The sequence below is a fragment of the Hermetia illucens genome, chromosome 4, assembly GCF_905115235.1.
Source record: "Hermetia illucens chromosome 4, iHerIll2.2.curated.20191125, whole genome shotgun sequence".
In the NCBI taxonomy this organism is placed as follows: Eukaryota; Metazoa; Arthropoda; class Insecta; order Diptera; family Stratiomyidae; genus Hermetia; species Hermetia illucens.
The window spans coordinates 118,314,931-118,337,096 of NC_051852.1; the positions used below are offsets into that span (position 1 = coordinate 118,314,931).

A 22,166-nucleotide genomic window follows, 5' to 3' on the forward strand; every position below is an offset into this window, starting at 1 on the left:
CATTGTACATCACGTTCCACAGAAGAGGACCCAACACTAAGCGGTGTGGTACTCCGGCTATAACGGTATATTCCCCCATCCACAACGTACCAAAATGTCTTCTCTATTCTATGATCGGGAGAAGTCTATTGTACATGACCCCTTCGAATATCTTTCTTACCGCGCCGATAATGCAAATCGGGTGGTATGATGATCTTGCTCGCTTATTGGGCTTTGGTAGCAAGACTAGTTTTTGCCACTTCCTCCGATCGGGGAAAATACCTTCTACCAAGCATGCCCCAAATACGCTGATAAATCAGTCGGGTTTGGTCTTCACACCGAGTTTAAGGATTTCATTGAGAATAGCATCCAGGTTTAATTCCACCGATTTTACGGCCAATCTTCGCAAGTTCCTCCTCGGCTATTGCAGGTATGGTAAAGATGTGTTGTGGTGTTCGCCTTTTTATCTTCTTCAAAACTGTCCTGTACGCTATTCTACAGGGTTTTGGTCTGCCTCCACTCAAGTTCCTACAAGCATTTTCGGATGCTAATCCGTATAGCTTGCTTAAGTCTATCACGAAGAGTCGCGTATGCACTCTTCCCGTTTCTCTTCAAAGTCTAGAGTTCTTGTAGATTGTTGGCAGATCCTTTTTGCTCGGAGGTATAGAAGCCGCAACTCTGCGATTTTTTGGTTCCACCAATAGTATGAACGTATATTGGTGAAGATTAGCCGCCATTTGGGCTTCTTTTCATGAAGCCACACAACCGGAATTATGGCCATCCAATGGCATCCCTAAGAACGCATCCTTTTCAACTTTTTCATGAACCAGCCCTGGTTCGTAGCTCCGCAGGTACGCAGATCGTGCCATGGTCCACTTTCGCTCACTGACAAGCCAGATCATTTTCCTCGCCAAAGTGATACTCACATATATGTCATAACGACTATTGAGCCCGAGCCAATCCCTCGAAAAAAAGTTATATTTCCGTAGACTTGGTGCTTTCAAACAACGAAGTCTACGCAAAAGCCACAGCTGAGGCGTTATAATATTCGGGGGTTTCCACTTCATGCATCGTGTTTGATGGAAGATGCTAACTGTATATGTAAATACCACCTTTTTTTCCTGACGAATCCAACTTCCGGAAACTCCATCACTTCTTGGATGGCTTGATTTCCACACGCTTTCATGGTTACATCTGTAGCCGGGGCACCATCTCTATTGTCGCGATAAGGCTCGCTGATGATGCTCACTTTGACCCCTTCTCAAAGGTCATTTCTTCATTGCACCCACATGCCAAAAGGAGGTGTAATGTCTAGCTTCCGATATTTTGATTTGTTTGTAACTGGGAGGAGCAAGCCTGTCGAGAGAAAGTGGAATGGAGTGGATTTTTTTCGTGGCTCCGAAATACAATTTTCAACGGAAAAAGGGCTAATAGGGGTTGCGCAGTCCCGTTTTTCTGCATATTTTCACCCCGTTTTGGAGTTTCTGTTTTCAACCCTGGGGTATCTAAGATGAATTGTTCTAAATTCTAAAAAAAATCTTTTGAAACTGTTCCAATTTAGATTTGATTATGTCTTTGTAGTTTTTATTTTTTATGTGATCTTTTATTGGATCAATGTGATATTCACCGTAGAAGAAAGGGCACCAAAATTTACCATCAACATTTTAATATCCAACATAATGAAGTGTCGTGTCTCCAACAATAAGAATATATGAAATCATATCCAAAGGTATCCGATGAATATAGTCGAAAAAGTGCTCTCCATTTATGCGAACACTAAACTTTTCGTTGTGAACTTCTATTTCAATATCGTAAGGTTGCCCTGGTACAAATGGAAAACTGGAAGTTCGCTCTTCGGGACCCCATTCATAATTCTGAAAAGTATTTCGCACAACTCCCTCCCCAGGTCGCATACTTATGTGAAACGCACTATCATCCTTTTCCGCCACAGGACCGCATTGAAAATCAATAGTGAACTTTTTAGCACAGTGATGCATGGCTCCTCGAATCCATATTCTGGTTCCGGGAAATAACCCACCAGGAATTTGAGATGTAAAGGGAACATCCTAGAATGCAGAAGAAAAGTAAGAATAAAAGATGCAAATTTTTTTGGTATTTCAATTCAATGAACTCAGAAGAAGGAAGAAAGCAAATCAGATTTCAAAAAAGGAACTTACTAGATTTTGGCCGAAACAGGAACACATTTTCAGCGGGACTCACTTTGTCAGGGACTAAGTCACGTCTGCGATCGTTCAAAAATGGCACGTCATTTTTATACTGAGAGCGGGGTTGGATGTATTTGTTATCGTGATTTTGAGTGCTGGATATATTCGCAAAGATTTTCTATGCCATTTCAAAATTTATTGCATTACGATTATATAAATATAATATAATAACACCCACAAGTGTGATTGGAAATGCTTCTGCATTCGTACTTACAGCCCAGCAGGAAAATCTCTAATCGATTCCGATCGAAGCATAATGGATGCACTTTCCAGCCCTATGCGTCAACAAGAGCGTGTTCCTAGAAGCACATGCCCGTACGACATTAAAGCTTTGGGTGAAACGTAACCCTATCGAAATTGGTATACCACCCCACCCACCCACACCCAACTTATTCGAAAATGGCGACACTTAGTAATGCGCAATTAAATATAGATGTTGGATCTAAAATTATACCTTCATTTTATGTTGATGTTCAGCCAAGCCTAGATGAAGAAGGAGGGTTTCAGGCAGCGTGTCAACAACAAACTACTGAGATAAGGGAGGTTAAGTCCTGGTGGTTTTCTGAAGACACGGATTGATTTTGTGACCACCATCAGACCATCGTTGTGGCAAGCAATAACGGTATCAGTCTATAATGAGTGTATGGCTCAGCATTCATACTGTTGAATGCATAAATCTCTACCGAACTAAGGAGTATGGCACCCGACTTGAAACGCACTTCCACTTTGAGGCCCTGAGGTCGCCTCCGCTTAGACGTAATCAGGATCCCACGAAAGTTCCGCTTAGGGGGTCAACTGCGAGAACCCACTTCTGATGAGGGAGTGGTGGCCTTGGAGAGATCAGGGAAGATGTTTAATTATGAAACGTGTAAAGACTGGAGTTACTTCACTGTGTTAAATTCCCCTTGGTGATAGGTCCGCGGTATGCTGATTAAGAAAACGCAGTCAAACTGCTCACAAAAAAAAAATATATATCAGCTAGTAACCCTCGGGAAAATACTAATGCACCCCCTGAAGCGATGGAGCCGGATGCTTTCTTGATGCATGGAACGGACATAAGCATCGCCAATTCAGTGCCTCAACGCTTAATATTGGAACTCTCATTGCCAGGATGCACAACTTACAAACAATTTTCAGATGAGGTACAAAAATGTTTTATCTTATAGTGGGAACAGTCAAACGTAAATCCAATATACTCGCATAATACGCGGTCTTTTTCTGGTCGTCACTGACAAGAAAGCCGTTCTCTTTGGGACAATCGCATCACAAAATTGGCTATTGATTGCAGTGCTTGGAATTAATCCTGTGGGAACAAACTATGAACGCACTTATTTACTGCGGATTAAAGAGTGAAGATATTGCAAGAAAAGTGACAAAGAATTCGCCAAATCCGGTAAGGGGTTAATTAACAAGGATACTTGGTTTTAAAATGCTGATATCCAAATGAATGCCAGTGAGAAGACACGTCTCCATTATAAAATTCAAAACATAAAACCTAACAGAAAACAAAAAGCAGAATTAAATTACAATTGCGACTATCCAGGGTAGGATATCAAAAGCGGCGACCTTCAGCTCATTGACGGGGAACCTAAATTTAGACTCAGATTCTCAACTACTTCAAGTGGGAACTATTCTAAATCGGACCCAGCTTGAAATGGACAAGTTGAAGCACGCCCCTTCTGGCAGCACTCCTAACCCCACGCTCCAACTGGCGGCATGTGTTGAGTCTAAGTTTTGCCTACGGTAAGCATCTGTCCGCGGCAGAAAACAGCCTGCAGGCAAATCTCGAAGAGCAAACCGCCTCCTGGCAAACCTCAACTCCTGGGTTGTACCAAGGTTGAGGTTAAAGATGCGTCTGGGGTATTTGCGGCTAAAGGCAAATCGAAGCAGCAGCGGTCCCCTGACGATTCTAACTCTTCAGCCCAGAAGGCAGCAAAGAGGCTAACAATCATTAAGTCTTCATTTACAGCCAAGATCACCAAATCATTGGAGGGGTCCCATATGATGACACCAATGCTTTCGGTTATGATAATGAGCAATGTGAACAATTTAGGAGAGAACTTCAAATAGCTGTAAGGGCTGTATTCTCGCAAAACATTAAGCTTCGCTTCTAGTCGGTGTATACCCTAGAATATTACGGCTTAACTTTGCCAACTAAAGTAGGGACGAGTGGCTTATCCATTAATGCTCCTTCCTCAACGATGAAGAAAGTCCCTGAGCTACCATTGTTCAAAAAGTGCTTTCTCCGGCTTCTGCTAGAGGAACGTACCAATTCACCATGGTTTTGGAACAACTTGATGGCCAAAATAACCTCAACATCTCCACCTGGATGCTTCAAGGGGAAGAGCTTGCCTTACTATCAGTGTTCGTGAACCGTATGCTAAGAAGGTTCAAGAGGAAATAGATTGCCAGCTCTACCAAGGGCTTGAAACCGTCACACTACAAGCTTGAACATTGAAGGCTATAATGCTACCCATGGCATCTTCATTTGAAGCAAATATGAGGTGCAACATTTCTCATTACTACTCAAATAAAGCTTCAATGGCTTCAGTCGTCGGATCAATAGCCGCACGACATTTATATACCTCATATTATCGATAGTTCATGCGGAATTTAAGAACCCACATTTCCGACATGCTAACACGTTGTATGCTAATAGAAGTTGTAGTAGGCTAATTTGGTTAACTACCTATGAGGTACCGACACCACAACAGCCATACTACGGAATGAAAGACTTACCCAAATATCTACCGAACTTAGGAGTATGATACCCGAGCTGTAAGCGCTTGGACATAACTACAACCCCCCTAAACTCCTACTAGCAAGGCAAGAGAACACATGGCCCAGGAGTTATCCTCAAACATATGAACCCAGAGAACTATCCACGTTTTCATGGGAGCAGATAACTTCTGGTGAGGTTTCGTGGCCGAGGCCAATGAGTTTCCGTGCAGATTGGGGTTTTATTACCCTAATTAGGCCTTGGGGCATTCACCATCATGACCACTAAGTCGACGGGAATACAGCATTTTCCGGCGCCACCACGTAAAGTGCCTTCCTCGCCACTTAGTTTTGATTCGCTTGACAGGATTGCGGCCCCGTCTTCTTCCTGGAACATTCGTCGGAACAATCCAATATGTCAAAAGTAAAGTCATTGGGCTAATAGAAAGGTGTGACATTAATCACCATCGCTCGGTATAAGTAAACAGACCCACTCTTTTTTGCAACCACAAAGCTGAAGCGGATTCTTGTCAAAGAACGAAGCTGGGTTATCTACGTTTACAAAGCGGAAGGTACAAAGAAGGCGCACTTCCCACGCAGCATCCAAAATCTCAGGCCGAAAACGCTAAAACAGTCCAGTATTGGCAGGGGACAGGGGACAGAAATCCTGAAAATTGCTACGATGCTGCAGGACTGCAATAGGTAAGACCTGGGAACTTTCATCACAAAAGACTCATTGAATGTATACATCCATATTAACCTCCGTTTTGATGTATGCATGCATCATTTGGGGATCGAGACTGAACTTTCCTAACAATAGCAGATTTAAAGAGGAGGAGGTGAACCGAAAGCATCTAACGACGCAAACAGGCTACAACTACCAATCATATGGTCATGTGTAGATCTGGAAATTCCTTAGCAAACTTCAGGAGGTCCTGATGCCTACCGGTCATATATTATAGTTTCCAGATTCATCTTTGAAAAGACATACTCCGTCGTTGTCAGTAAATGAAGAATGGTAGATAGAGCGTAAGGGTGCTCTTTTGAAGATCGATTATTAAACTGACCTGAACCTTTGGAAAGACGGCTCGTGACAAAAATGATGGGGTTTTACCATTCGAATCTCTAACGAAATTCAGGCAGTATCAGTTGGTGCGGGGTGGCCGTCAGTTGCTGCTGAAATTTTGTCGACCTAATGAAACATTCCTAACGCGGGTGCCAGGGTACTTTAACATCGCTGATTATGAGAAAACTAACAGACTGGCTCGCTAAGGGTCTTGATCCACAATGTGGGGTCCAGAGCCAGTTTTTGGCGTCCAGCCATTCGCTGTCAACTCTACTCTGAAGAGTGATTATAAGCATTCATGCGGCCGAATAGAGAAATTTGAACTACTGTGCGCAGGCGGAAACGCCGGGACTACCAGAGGAGTACTTTTCTTGCCCCTTAATAAATAGGACATGAAAACCCTAGTGGCATTTTTAACGGGACACTGCCCCTTAATTACCGGAGAAAATTGGAGTGGTACTGTTGGCTATATGCAGCCAATGTGAGAAGGAGGAGGAAGAGACGGCCCTGCAATTCGAATGCAGCTGCTCGGGTTCTTCAGATTTCAAACGAAAATACCCCCAAAAAGGTTTTCTTCAACGAAGAATATGTTTACTTTCTGGCGCTGGAAAATGTTCTCAGATTCGATGAACTCCAGGAGGCATTCCACAAGCGATTTACGTGGATAGTGCAATAGCCCTAAAGGGCCATACTGTTATGGCCAGCTTTAAAGGCGATGAAAATATGATGCAACTGATGTCCATATTCCAACATTCCAACAGAGAGAAAATCTGATCTGTCGTTGATTTGCCTGTATTAGCGACAAGTTGACACGTTGTTTACCGACCAATGAGAGTCAGATGTTGGGAACAATTGAGCAGGTAAAACCGGTAACTGCGCTTTTCTGACTTCTTCTACTTTTCGCAGTTTACCTGAATTGTTGCGTTCATCATCCCAATCCTCATGACATGCTATTATTCTCCGGAAAAATTGTTCGGTGATAGCACTTGAGCATTTTAATTTCATCTAGATTTCTCGTTTCTTTCATGAATCTTGGGCAGTGGGAGAATATGTGCCCTGGGTCCTGCTGGAACCTATCGCATTTTGGACAGTCAGGGCAGGATATCAATTAAACCCTGTATTGGTACTAGCGGTATTTTTCGTGATCGGTGAGAAACTGGGTGATAATAATTGATCTCCCCATGCTTTCTCCCCAGTCACCCCTCAATGCCAGGGATCAACCTTCATGTCCAGCGACCGCTTTTGAGTGATCCCATCGCTGTTGCCAACTAGTTATAGATGTCTCCCATTAGGTTTTTTTTCATATATGTTCGCCATTTCGTTTTCAAAAACTGGGAACAAGCTTCCCATAATGACGGGTGGCAGAGCCTAAATGCTGCTCGACTTACCAAAGTTTATCCTGTCGAAAATCAGGAAGACTTGCAGGTGTATTGTGGACATTCTGACAGGCCATAATTCACTAGCTGGGCATATATTCAGAATAGGAATTACCGAAGATGTCCCTTCTGTAATGAGGAAGCTGAATCCACGGAGCATTTCCTATGTGAATGCCCCGCTTATGAACGCATCAGGCATCAGATCTTTGGTGCCGATGTTCTCCAATTGCGATACGTTAACGAATCCGGAATATTCCGTTAGACGGGGGTGGCGAATACAATGGGCCAACACGGCCTGAGTGCTCAGAAGCTGTAGCTTCTCCCTCACCATACACACACACACACACTCGCCATCTCGTCTTCCAATTTGTCAACTGGTACCACTCCCAAGATGACGAAGGCCGTATTATCTGAGATGGTCCTGAACATTCCTTCAGGGCTGCTCTTCTCTACACCCCACTCGGTTTATGGGCGTTACGTACAGCATTCAGCGCCTTCCCAAAACTAGAACTGCACATGGTGAGATGGAAATCATCACCCTGGCTATAGGCAGCCTGCAAGTATGCCGCGGCACTTCTACTTCACCATTCTTGCTAGAGTCGTAGAGGTGGTGGAAGTCTTTTCGGAAGTATATGCGATGTAGCTACGTGCAGCTTCCATACTGTAGCAAATATTTATTTACACATATATGTTTCGAACGACTCAACAAACACTTCTGTTTAGAATTCATGGCGTGCTTAAGGGCCCTATTCGGTATTCCATCCAGGCATGGAGCTATCAGCCCGATTCTGCTGCAGATCTCCAAAAGCCCATGCATAGTTGCTGCAGGAAATGCCTTCAGATTCAGAGATTTGTGCAAAGTGATAGAGCTCTTCTTGATGGGAAAAAATTCACTTGATTTTCAACAGTCCTGAGTCTTCCCGCAAGCTTGAAATTTTTGTGGGCTTCCTTACATCATCATCACCCCCAAAGGCGCAAGAACCGGTATCGAGAGGCCTGCCATAGTAAGGAACTTCAGTCATCCGGGATTTGCGCTGTAGTTCGCGAATTCGTATCGCTACAAACTGTCCAGTGTCCTGCTCGACGGCTGATCGTAAGGTGGTCACTTTACTATTCCACTAGCAGTTGCGTCTTCTACTAGAGAATCCTTCTCGGTATGGATATGGTGTTCCACTAACCCTGTCGTTTCCTCCATATTGCAAAGAAAAATATCTGGTATTCACTGTGAGTGTAGTCCTCGCTCAGGTTCTAAGACATACCATGCCAGAGTGTTAGACTGCCAAAGGTCAAGACCTTTAATGAACTTCTGCTATTCGGGTTCGCACTTATTGAGATCACCGGCAACCGCTTTTGCGTCGTGAATAAGATTGGCTAGCAAGTCTTCAAACTCAGACAATGTGGAACTGGGTGGGGCGTAGGAACTGTACGCGTACATGCTGCTTATTTTCGTCCACGCAATGCTACTGATTGGCTGATTCATAGGACATTGTTTAGCTTGGTAACCACATGCCCTTATTGCCGGTCAACAGTTGAATCCGTGACTCAGACGCCTTCGTTATGGATTCTTTATGGTTCACTTATGATCGCAATTTCTGTGTCAGAATTCTGGATGCTCCGTTTAAGCAAATGCTGAGCGACCCTGCAGTGACTGACGTTTGCTTGCTTTTATTGCCTTCAACGTCTTCTTACATTCCGAGCATTTACCACTTCGAACAGGATGTTTGTTATCCCGTAATCCTTTTCTTCATATAGTTGGTTTTTGGTCTCCCTATCGCACTCTTTGGCAATATCGTCTTTTTTCCAACAACCTTTCCTTCGATTGGACTGCTGTGCTTTCGTGAGGTGCTCAAATATAAGGCACGGATCTTGCTGACAGTTTCACCTAGATGTTTGTATCTCTGCTTAGTCGGCCAGCGACTTTCTTCCCACTCATTATTTTTTGTCTTCGTTAGTGGTGTTTTTGGTAAACTCTGGCTTCCCTTGAATACATTCTTCTTCACCTCTAAATTGCTTACAGTATTAGGTGCCGCGGTGGCCAACTTATCCGCTACCGAGGTATTGCGGTCGAGGGATATCGACGGCCGGGAGCCCGCTAGCTACCGGTACTCGGATTCCGAGCCTCTGCTTGGTTTTGTGTTCTGGGTATCTTTCCCATAACTACTTCGGTCTACGCAGCGAGATGAGCAAACACGTGTCCACGCACAGTCAGAAAAGAGAAAGAATACTAAACAAAGAGCTATGCGTAGCTTTTACTTCTTGCATAAAGTCGTTCGTAACCCTGCCCCCTGTCTAAGCGCGAAAATGATTCTATGGATGTTCACCGCCGTGCTTCATATGATCCTCACTTATGGTTTGGTCCTCCAGAGCAAATACATTTGGTCGTGCAGCGCTGTCAGACCCAGAATTTAAAATACTAGACAGCGAGGATCTTCGTGGACAATGTGCAACAAAGAGGACTTAGGGCATTTTCAATGGATTATGCTTACAGGACCACAATAGTCAATAGGCGTTGCCGAAATTGCAGTGACAGAGGTAACAGCCCACACTTTTTTATCCAGTTAAACACAGACATTGCGTATTTGGCAAACCGATCTTTGGTGAATTTTTAAATGTATGCTCAGAGACGTGAACCCCAAGTACTGTAACATCCAAAGTGGGGGTGTAAATATGTTTGTTTCGAAACTGCAAGAATCAAATATGTCCCAGAAAGTAAATGTAAATTAACCGAATTACTAAACTCTGAAACGCAGAAATAATCACATCACAACTTTGAACAAATACAATGTTTATCATCACATTTGTTGAACATGTGTCAGAGACAGACATTACACATTAAGTTATTGTAATTCACATTGTAAAAACATAAAAAACTCAAGCTATTTAATCAAAGTTGCATATCAACAATTGCGAAAAAATCATTTACCCATGTATTATACATGCAAGTAAACATACGTTTTAGAGCGAAATTCCACAGGGCTTGGAAGCTTACTTACACCTACTATAACTGGTTTTAAGATTTTGTGTAAAACAAAACCTTATTAACCCGACCTGACTGTCTGTCTGTATTTTTTTTCCGGCGGTGGAAATTTTCCAAAGACACTGGTACACATGTTACAGCGTGTGGGATTTTTACCCACTAAAACCACCCCCTAACTCCTGTCCTCTTACCTGCGGAACCACCACAAAGTATTTTGTCGTGGTGTGGACATGGCTCTAGCCTCTCCCTTCGCCCATCGACTATATTCGTAATCTCGCCTTTCTCGCCTCATCTGCCTCTCTCAACCTCTCCTGGAATGCAAGCATTTTTCCAATTATATTTTCCGGTGCTAGCGTTCCTCCCGATGTCTCCTCTAGGCCCTTCCTTTCCTCAGGGAATTTAGGATAATGGAAGAAAACATACTCCGGGTCCTCTGGAATACCGTCGCAGTTTAAACCTATAGAGGTATTTACGGTAACCGCAATGTCCCGTGAGCAACTGCATCGGATCATAGTTTATCTCACCATCTGTATGTCCATCGACCCTTTTCCACCTGTTCCCACTGTTGCTCCACCTGCTTAAGGATTCTTCCCTTTCGGCGGTTTTCCGTTGCCGATCAGAGGAAGAGTCGGGTCCATCATAGATACGTGCCACCTCATCGGCCAAAATGTCTATCGCATCATTCAGGCTACTGCATACAGCGCTTCGTCCGAGATGGTTCTGTAACCACACCACACTCTTAGGGAGGTCTTTCTATACACCACGCTGATCTTTTGAGTATTGCATGCGGTATGCAATGCAGTTGACCAAATTGCCGTTGCGTAAAGCAGTATAGTGCCCTCCTTCAAATTTTTCTCATCTTGCCGCAATTTGTATAGAACCCTGGTGGCTCTCATCATATGTTTCATTGCACGTTGTGTTTATCTTTGATCAACTCTGACAACGCAACAATTTTCGCTCCAAGCAAAATGAGAGATGTTTCTTCCAGGTCGGACTTCTTTTCCAAAGCCTTAAGTTTTCTTGCCGAACATTTTCTGGCGTCAACGAGATTGGATATTGCGGAGTTCTTATAATCGTTGAGCTTCTCCTAAACGGATCCGGCTCTCCATACTGAAGAGCCTCTCCTAACTGTTTACGTTCAGATGCGGTTCGTGTCGCTGCGGCTATTAACGACCAACATTGTACCTTGGGCACACCTTTCTGCCCGTTTACTATGGGTGTTTTAGGGAGCGATGTGCTCGGTTTAAACACCTCCTTGTCCAAGCTTTCCATCATCGAGGCACTGCAGTCAAGGGATATCGACGACCGGGGCCTGCTTGTCCACTACCAAAAGCCGCTGAGTTCCGAGCTTCTTCACCGTAGGCTTGTATACATTCTTTTCGTCCACATTGGTTTATTATTCTGGGTAACCTTCCCATAGCCATTTTTATTCATGGGTGGGCGTTTTTCTCCCACCTACCCACCTGCACATAAACCTGCCCATGTACGTATACCATCAAAAGCGTACAAGTACATATTCATACGCATACGCCGAGCATTCCCTTGTTCCCACGAAGGAACGCGTCTGATAGGAGTTCTGTCAATTTCTCACAGGTCTGTCTGTCTGTCCATCACACGCATTTTTCTCGAAGAGGGTTGTAGCGATTGACACCAAATTTGGTGGAAAAGTGGGAACTGTGAACGCGTGCAGCGTGCAGTAAGTTACATCATTTTACGTCGAATTTAAGGAGGGCCACCATATATGCAAAAGGGGAGTGTAAGTTTTTTTTTTTACCAAATATAATTATGTGGGGAATCGAATGAAAGGTCTCGATCAGTACTTTCCGAAGCTGGTCTTAGTTGTGACATTTGGTGGAAAGGTAGGGAGTGCGGGGGGTAGAAATTGATCATCTCTAATATTTGATAACCAACTTCGTTTCAATTCCCACTTTTTGGACATCATCAACAGAGCTTCAAAAATGTCTAGTTTTATCCTATGTTCCTCCTCCGACTTTACCTTAATTCAGCTCTCCGCAACACTCTTCAACTTCCTTGTCAGAAACATTCTTGCATATTGCCGTGTAATCTAATCCTCATTTCGCATTCATGACTGTCGAGCTCTTGAAGGAACCTTCCAGGAGTTGACTATCCGTCACGGTTCCACACCCTCAATTTCCCTCCCCTGTGGGTGGTTTCTTGATATGTATATACTTTTCAAATTCTGGGATTGCCTGATTGACTGCCCTGGCAACTCTAATATTACTTTTAGCCCCGCCTCTGATAATACACGTAGTGCGGACATTTTTGAAGTACCCTTCGCAGAGCGCGACATCTACCTTCACTCCCCGATTATGAGGCTATGCCGGTTCTACAACGCCTTAGAGCTTGGGTACTTTGAGTCTGTCTCCATCTTTAGCTTTAAGCGTAAGGTAAGCCATTTAGTTGCTCCTCCCCCTGAGTACAATATGTAACAAAGAATTTTATTTCTGTATGTTGTCTTATTTAAATAAATTAAAAATTAAATTAACTGTCGGCCATCTTAGCAGGGTGGCTTGCACTGCATAGAGTAGCCAGCAATGTAATTATTCGCCCTTCTAGAAGTGTGACCCATCCCCTGACACTTCCACCTTCCGATTATAGTACGTTTGAGTGCCAGGCCTATGCGCCAATAAAGTTCTTCGTTTGGGATGACATCAGGTCAACGTATTCCGATGATAGGAGGCAGACAGGTATTGACGAAAGCTTGGAGCTTTTGAGTAACAGTAGAATTTAGGGTAGGGTGCTAAGCCCATATGGAAACATAGAAAGAACACTAGTACAGAACAGTCTCAATTTGATCTTAGTGTTGAGATGACGTCAGTCCCAGGGCAACGAAAGCGGATCTGACGCTGTTAATGCAGCGGGAAATATCTAGTTCTTTGCCAACTTCGGTGGGAACCACGTTTCCTCAATGTAGAAATTAATTGATTCCTTCGACGCTCTGCCACAGATAGGGAGAGTGCTCTAACCCGTCAGACTGAGAACCTTGGTTTTGTTGGTGTTTACCTTCAGTCTAAGTGTATTTGCCTCTTTTTCCAAATCCCGAGCTACTTTACCAAGGTCTATGACCCAATGGGAGGGTAAATAGAGTGTTAGAAGAAAGACGTCATCGTCCATTAACCAACATGTCACTTAGGAATGATTGCAACCACGAGAAAACAGTTCATATGGAAAGCTTGGAATTTTTTGAGAAGTATAGAATGGTCGGCGGGATCAAATGCTTTGGAAAAGTCGGCATAGGCTGTATGGTCATCTTTTTTTGTCGTTCGGAGATTTTGCCGCAAAGTAAGTAACCTCAAGAAAATTAGCAACAGTTGAGCGCTTCGATTGGAATCCACACTGTTTCTTCACAATAAAGTGTTCAAAATGTTGATAGATATTGGACGGTAGTTTTCCGCTAGTGTAACATTACCTTTTTTGTGCAAAGGGATGATACGAACCTGCTCCAACCTGTCTATGTCTTATTAAAAATGATAGAAGGGGAAAGGATATCTGAGGCTTACATTTTTTAAGAAAAGGTCACTGCCGCAATTAACATCGGAACTTCAAATACGAAATTCGGGGGAGTGGAGGATTTAAAATAAGAAGATAAGAAGTGGGGCGAAGGAGAAGAAGGATAAATTGAAGAGAAGTGATTTCGGAGAAGCTACACCCAGATTCGGGAGAATTGGCAGTCAAATTGGAGCAGTAGCAACCAGAGGAGCAAGCGTGGAAGGACAAATGCGGGTGTGTGACCAGAATGATCTGGATCCTCAGTGTTCAAGTGACTCATCAATCTTTGCTAAAGATTGCGAGTGTGCTTTCTTAATAAACTTTGCGATGGTTGTGCGACAAAACGATGAACTTGGAAGTGAACTTCAAGAGATGGATGGTTGGGATTGATTTTAAGAAAAGCCGAGTCATACAACAAATGGAAACGATTGTGTTCAATATTGGTAAAAACCAGGTCAAGGATTCGTTTGTCCCAATTGCGGTGGACATTGAATTTGGTAGCGAAGCAAGGGCTCAGAGACGCGAAGAGAGGTAAGTATGAGGGAGAACTGGACACTTGGGAGAACTAGGTCATTCAATGAATGGAAGATTGGGAGTCCTCGTTAAAAATGAAGGGTACATTAGGATATTTGATTAGCAAAGTAAGATCGAATTGGTGGATAGACCGCCGTTGATGATGATGAAAGTAAGACAATGTATCATGAATGTCTTTCACAGAGGAAGCTGGGTATGAACATTGCAAGTTCATACAGGCTGTTTCGAAACGGAAGCAGTTCGATGTAATTAATAAGCACAATAACAGATGGGCGCTTAGCAAAGAGCAACGACAGGAATATGCTGTTCAGCGGCGATTCTAAAAATCTTGATCCCAGCAAAGAACCACGAAGCCTTAAAATAGCTTTCTATAAACTGTATTAGAGTGGAAGCACGTCTCAATTACGCAGATGACATCATGCATTGCCGAAGCTGCGGATAAACGAAACGCTGTTGCGCTGCTGCAAACCCATCTGAATTCATATTTGAACGAGCTTTGTCGAAACTTAATCAAGTGAAAACTAGCCTTTAATTCTCAAAAGTGTCAACCGATTGTCTCCCGTAGAGATAGGGTGAGCATGACTCCGAAACTGTCTTCTGATGATAAGAACCTATCCCTGAATATCAATTCAATTCCCACGCCTACCTAGGCATCATCACGTTTAACTTATCCAACATTCTCCACGTTAACAATGTACCTCATCTTATTATATTCTATATTTCGATTCAATAAACCCATCCCACAAGAGGTTAACAATTTTTTTGCTACGAATAGTTAATAAGAACGACTAAAGAGTAGCTCTTTATCCCAGTCGCCACTCCGAGCAAATTGGCTTAAGTCGTGCCTAATCCCAAATCCCCTTAAGATTCCAAACCCTATCCTATCTCTTTTCGTCTTCCCCCTCAACCGCCAGTTCAGATGGAGCTTTTTCTGCAATCTTTCCTCCAGATGGAGCGAATCAAGTACGGGTACAATCAACGTAATTGAATTTTATTAGACCAACTTCTTGGTTAGGTGCTTAAGTTTCTTAGGGTAAATAAATTTCCCAATTGTGATATACATTATTTGTTAATAAAACCGTTGTTTAAGTTTTAGGTGATCATTGTAGGTCAGCTGAAATCTAACGCACCTTGGGTGAACAATTCAGGAGCAGGAGGAAGCAGGGATCATTCTCAGGGAATATGCTAACAACTCCACCGTAACCGGTCCTAACTTCGCTGGCGAAAGTTTCCCTCTGTAGGTCACCGCAGCGTCTCCGAGTGAAGAGAGTTAAGGCACTTGCCTTGCCGATAAATCACTGACGGAGCCATCACCACCCCTGTCAGTTAGATATAAAATTCAAATCCGGTGGATTTGAGAAGGAGGAATGAGAAGAAGGAGAAATTTGAGATCCTGTTCGGATAACCCCTTTACTGAACCCTGTTGCATCAGGGATTCATAGAGTGCTTTCCGCAATATGCGTACGTGTGTGTGTTAGTAACACAATCCCGACTGTTATCAGGTAGCATGTTTGGCTAGAGGTCGTTAGGGAAACTGGTGCCCAAGATTTGACAAAGGCATGACATTGTTAGCTAAATAATCTTCAATGAGGCACTCGTAGTTGAAATTTACCAAAGGCACTCCAGAGACAGTGCATCTTTCGGTAACGAAAACAAAAGACTTTTGGAGTGCACTTTGGGGACCCGCCTAGCATGCTAAGTAGATTACCACTGAAGGCATCGGCCATGCCACTTTGATCTGGATCGGGTGCAGGACTTCTGGTACAAAAAGTTCTCGTTTATACGTCGGTTAGCACATAGTATAAATCAGGCCACTAGTCGCCCGCAAGAATTTTCAAGTTTCCTCCTTGATTACCAATTTTATGCGTAAGTAGAACGCGTTTACCACCTACAAACTCATAACGTCCATTATTAGTGGAATGATCAATGCGCACCTTGAGACCAATAAAATTCTGTCTGAGGAGCAGAAAGGCTGCCGAGTTGAATCAAAGGGTTGCAGAGAGCAACCCATCATTCACTCGGATAAGCAACTCGAGGTCAAAGAATCTTTTCAGCTGCTATATCGTTTATGCCAAGACTTTTGATAGCGTCCGCCACACCCGGCTAATCGATATTCTATATCTGTACCGCATTAATCTGAAACTAATCAAGTTTTCGGCTACAGTCACCGAAGGAGGGCATTCTACCTTATGTTTAGCTGTAATATTTGTGGAATTCGGATTAGGCAAGTGTCGAATCCAAGCCATCTGCCAAGGTCATCGCAAGCTGCATGCCATACATAGCATTGATGGCCTTCACATCCAAGCTATGACCCAGACAGACTTTTACAGATACCTAAGAATTCTGCAGGGAACCAATGTTCAAGTTGGTGATCTGAAGAATGCTCTACTGGCCGAACTTCTGCGACGTGTGAGGCTGGTATCACATTTCTCGGGGAAAGATCAAATAAGCGCACTGAAAATGTTCATTATCCCATCACTGTTTTATGCATTCGGAATGCTGTGAATGAAGGTTAGTCTGGAAAACGTCCAGCGGCGGATTCGGATTACTACGTTCGAGTTCCGAATGCCTCACTCAACTTCTGCCGCAGAGCAGATGAACCTACCCATGGTTGACGTGGCGACACAGCACACCGCCAAGTCGACTCGCTACGTGCTTAGTTATACAGCAAAGACCAGGCGAGCACCTTGCATGCAGCTGTTTGTGAATCAGATCTAGCAGTGACCCAACTTAACTTGAAGGATCGATCTGTCAATTCTTTGAGTGGGGTGAAGTCACACCAAGAGCGGATCGATGCATGGAAGTCAAAGGCAGGCCAGGCTATTTATCGATTTGCATTTGTCGAACAGATGACTGCGTGCTGGGGAGTTCTTTGCTGAGACAGAGGGATTTATGTGGGCCATTCAGGATTAGTGTGGTCGCCCCCGAGTTTATAACAAGCTGATTATGCAAGAGGGTCGGAAAAATGACCAGTGCAGAATGTGTGTTTCAACGTTGGGGAGGATTGACCATCTCATTCCTGGCTGCACTGTTACGGCGCCGGTGCAATGCGTGATCAGCCATAATGCCATATGTAAGGTGACTCATCCAACCATGAGTACAACCATGGGCTGATGTCGGGAGCACGTCAGGTTTACGGATATGATCCGCAGGCAGTACCGGCAATTTCCAACTGATCGCCACATACAGCGCAACAAACCGGACGTGCTGTTAGTTGACAAGACGAGTCGCTGCGCGTTGCTATCCTCTATAACAACACCATTGAACGGAAATGCTTTTTATCTTACTATTTATTCTTTCTATCTACTTTAAAGTATTTCTACTTGGCATCAGATATTAAGTATTCCCTCAGGTGCCTCAACCTACTTTGCGCAACCGCCACAAACTGTCCTAAAACATGTGTAGAGTTTCATTACTTTTCTCACAGAATTAACAGAAAATGTCGCAGATATCCCTAGCTTCCCGAGGGGATAGTTTAGTCTGCAGTGACCAGTGAGTATTCCACTAAGACCCCGAGGCTCTTCTTGGTGAGACTTAAATAACTTTCCGAGCGCTTGGGTGCGTATCCTCCATTAGCACCTAGACTGTTCTATTTCAGGTAAGTTCGCCCAATACAGCTTCCTCAGCCGTTCTTCTTAATTTTTCAATGTCGCAGCCATGACCGCGCGGAATGGCCTCGGCACGTATAGCGGCGTCACTCGTCCTTTCCTGGCCACCTCGTCCGCTATCCTAGTGTCTTCTAACTCAATGTGGCCTGAAACTCAGGGTAACCAGGCCTTATTGAACAAGCCGAGCGTATTCAGTCTGTGTAGAATTGAACTTGGTAGGATCTAAGTGCCTTAGTAGCCGCTTGGCTGTCGGTTTTGCCCCTCTGGTTCATTTTGAGATTGAAGGAGGCATATCTATATATAACGTATATTTCCGCCTTGAAAATGCTAGCATGCTTGCCCATTGGCTCAAAGTACGTTTTCCTTGGACCAATGGCCTCGGCGCCTGTTCCCTCTGTCGAAAGGGATCCGTCGGTGTATCAATTAATCAGTTGCTGATTCAACTCAAATGTCAGTGCCACGCTCTCTTAGTGTGTTCTGTTGCTCCAATGTATTTCAAACTTCTTATCGAATTGAAGCCTCATTGTAATGTTAACACTTCGTATTAGTAATTCGGAATGTCACCAAGAAAGGACACCAATTTTCCTCCGAATTAGGCAGCTCTCCGCCTCATTGGCACTCCCGGTCATTCTGCAGATAATCCTTCTTGCTTGTATTTGTATGATGCAGATGCAGAATGTCTAATCCCAGAAGAAACTCTAGGAATACTGTTAGACATGTCCCCATTGCCTTATTGGTGCATACGTCACCCAGTCTTTGAAGTTTTTGTAACTCCCTGGCTTTTGGTAGTTTTTTCTGGCAAAATTACGGTCCATAGGTAGCCATTGATCTTACTATTGTGCTGTATATCTAGCGCAGTATTTTCAGGGCGCAACCTAATTTTTTCAACTTATTGATGACCGTGCTGGAGCAAACGTATTTCCCTAGGTGACGCTATAATAGTGTGTAAGTTTTATCACAATTATGTCCTTCATTGGGAGTTTAATTTAAAATTTTCTGGAATGTCCCCATCGCCGTTGAAGTTTTTAACCAGCCTTGGTGTTCTATATATTAGTGTACCCACCTCTTACGCATCCAAGGTGGAGTTAACTCCATTTCTCATTCTAATTAGTTTGGTGTTTATTTGACGCTCTGTTTGGCTGTCCATTTTGATAGCCTCCCACATATGTATGTACCTGTTGGTGCGTGAAACTTTTCGTATGAAACTAATTTATCTTCGGTGTCTCTATTTTAACCCATTTGTAAGTAAGACCGACTTTTACTTTTACGGAAATCAAAATACGCGTGAAAATTCATTTAAATTTTTTCCGGGTTTTCTTTGTTTTTCCTTAAAATACACTTACATATCTAAATTAAAACTAGATTCTGATGTTTTTCCTCTGAACATTTGAAGTTCTAAGAAGATTTTTCACATCACGTTGCAGCAACAGCTCCTGCGTCGAGACTGAGGATTTAAAACAGGCCCCCGGTAAGGACAATAAGAAGGCGCTAAATGTCCCTGTTGACTGTCCTGTGGAGGTCGATGATATGGCATATTAAATGGACAATTTCGTTCCTCTGGAGATGAGTAATTTTGAGGCTCCCGGTCCCGATCTTGATTGTTGTCTGGATCTTTATGAGACCTCCGGTGCATTCTATGGTCCAATCTATGATCGACAGAAATTAAAAAAGATAAACTAGGTCCATATGGTTAAGTCATTGCCGTCAATGCCGCGAAATTTACTAAAATAAGCACAAATTGATTGAAAATTTGATGTGTTTGGGATAAAACTATAAAATTATCGGAAATTTCTTTGACAGTACATGTTTGTTTCCATGACTTTGACATTGGATGCATTGTCAATTGATATCATACTTAATAGAAATAAGTTAGTAATCATTCCTTGAGAAGATTTGATTAATTGAAGTAAATCTTATCTTATGACTATTCAATGCAATTGGTTGCATCCACACTATTTAGAATTGCCGAGGATCAACAATATAGGAATTGGCAGAGTTTGAGTACAACTTTCCTCTAATGTTTAGATACACAGGCTCCTCCTTGAGATAACTTTCCTTAGATGGTTACGAATCTCTTCAGGTCTCAAACCTAGCTCCGCAACAGCAATCTTAATAAGTGCTTTCATGTAGATAAGATAAGCACTGGGTTACTGGCTGAACATACCTAAGGGAGAAACTTCTTTGCTGCGGAGGGGAAACAGTAAACTTGGCATCATCTTCATTAGATTGGTGAAAAGTACCAGGACAATATACCACGCTATCACTTTTTTTGCGCGGGCTAGTTTCGACCTAATCGCTTATTATCGACCATTATTAGTCTCGCCCTTAAGCCTTTACAGCAGCATCTGAGAGTCTATTAAGCTGATGTTTGAAACGAGCACTCACTGCATTACCTCGGAAGTATGCTAAAGTAATTGGAGTTGACTTAAAAAAAGGGACATTGAGATGCGAATTACAACAATATACATCATCTCTAAAAATCAATAGAAAGCAGTTGAAATAGAACTACAGGATGCATTGTAGCAAAAAAGGTAGATGTCTCTTCCAAACTTAGCTCACACTCGAACTTTAAATTATTCCCAACAAAAACCAGTGAAAAGGCGAACGAACTAGTGAATTGAGAGTTAACCAATGAAATGGGATCGAAAAGAAAGAGATTACCTTCCTGAGTTGCCTAAGGGATGTGTTCTAACCTAATATTCAGCTAATAAACTGTCAACTGCCACTTCTTTTGCAGCCTGGTCGGAATATTCTTTAAGTTAAGGTTGCATAATTCTCGCACGACCTGTTCGTCGTGGCCGTTGGAAACAAAGCTAACAAGACACCAAGACAGTTTTCCCAAAATAGTCGTGGGGTCAATACATGCATTCCAATTTAAAAGCAAATAAACTGAGCAGGGATGAAAAAGAAATGACAATGCCAAGCGTGTCATCGGAGGACCAGCTACTGGCGCCCAACCAGGAAACAGTGGCCATCGATAACAGTACAGTCGGTGCCAGCAGTAGCATCGCTGCGCAGAATCCAACAAAGGGACATCTGGGAGCGAGGAGACATACGGACTAGCATTTTCCACTGGGCGTACCAAGTACTAGCTAGAGTACTAATAACTCGAAAGCGTCGACATCAGGAGTTCTTTGAAAAACAAGAACTGCTAAGAATGCCAACTATCGGTAGCCAGCGAGGGAGCTGACGTCTACTGGAATTCAGCTCAAGAGCCGACTTTCGGGATGGTAAGGAGCTCGTTAAATACCAGGCGATTGTCCAAGAATGAAATTACAAACGCCTGGGTGTGCATTCAATCTCAAGTTGAGGTTTAACATCAGAACAAGCGCAGTAGAGTGAGCAAGGGTCCGGACGCAAACAATGAAATAGCAACGGCCACCGACTAGCACGAACAGCGAAACTCTTTAGCAAAGTAGCCAAGGGTGACATACGTGTGGCGCTTGCAGATAATAATTGCGCTAGCGGTAAGCTGATGCGATGAATGTGGACCAGTGTTGAGGGCAAGCCGTCGGAAATAGTCATCGGGCAGGAGATGCTCGATGACTATTTCCGACACGGTAGAACAGCGGAGACGCATCCTCTGCTTTGATTCCTTCCAGATAGTCCGTGGCCTACAAAGCAGCAGCTTGTGGAGACCAATTCTCTAGGGAATATGTCTGTTCGTGATTAAGATCAGCAATGCTTGAGAAACTTTAAAATCGATCTCATACGACGAGATTCCCAATAGACTGCATGCTCGCCTTTGATTGTCGAAGACCTACATGGATAAGGACCAGTTCGTCCAATTCGTGCGTCTTCAAAACTCCAGGATCCCCATGGACTACTGAGTGGTAATGAAAGACGATGACCCCTACGTAAATAACAAACCTTTTCTGCTCCGCATAAATGGAAAGTGTACGCATAGTTGAAACAGTTCCGTTCCACTAGACCAGAAGAGGATTTGGATACTATCGACGCCGCCAACGAGCTAAAATCGACGCTTTGATAGGGATTGACAAATCCCATACGCAAGCAAATTATGCTGAGGGCAGCGTAAATAAATCTGTGGCATTCAAAATGATGTTCTTTCTTCTTGAGGAAGGACCCCTGGATCACAGGAAACCGAACCAAAGGGTGCCAAAGCAATTATTATAATTGATCATACAGCAAAATGGACGCTGATCAGGACGA

At 43.4% G+C, this 22,166-nt stretch overlaps 1 protein-coding gene across 2 annotated transcripts; it reads right to left on the reverse strand.

The window, feature by feature from the left end:
- Positions 1-1,619: 1,619 nt before the first annotated feature.
- Positions 1,620-19,839, reverse strand: LOC119654674 (galectin-4-like). Of its 2 annotated transcripts, none has more exons than XM_038060171.1 (2): positions 19,337-19,839; positions 1,620-2,045 (listed from the first exon to the last, which is right to left on the reverse strand). In XM_038060171.1, exons 1-2 carry the CDS (start codon positions 19,378-19,380, stop codon positions 1,895-1,897), a joined length of 195 nt encoding a protein of 64 aa, XP_037916099.1. In that variant the 5' UTR covers positions 19,381-19,839; the 3' UTR covers positions 1,620-1,894. The 2 variants fall into 2 exon arrangements, with proteins under 2 accessions (XP_037916099.1, XP_037916098.1); XM_038060170.1 differs by lacking the exon at positions 19,337-19,839 and adding an exon at positions 2,157-2,211.
- Between the last annotated feature and the right edge of the window lie 2,327 nt (positions 19,840-22,166).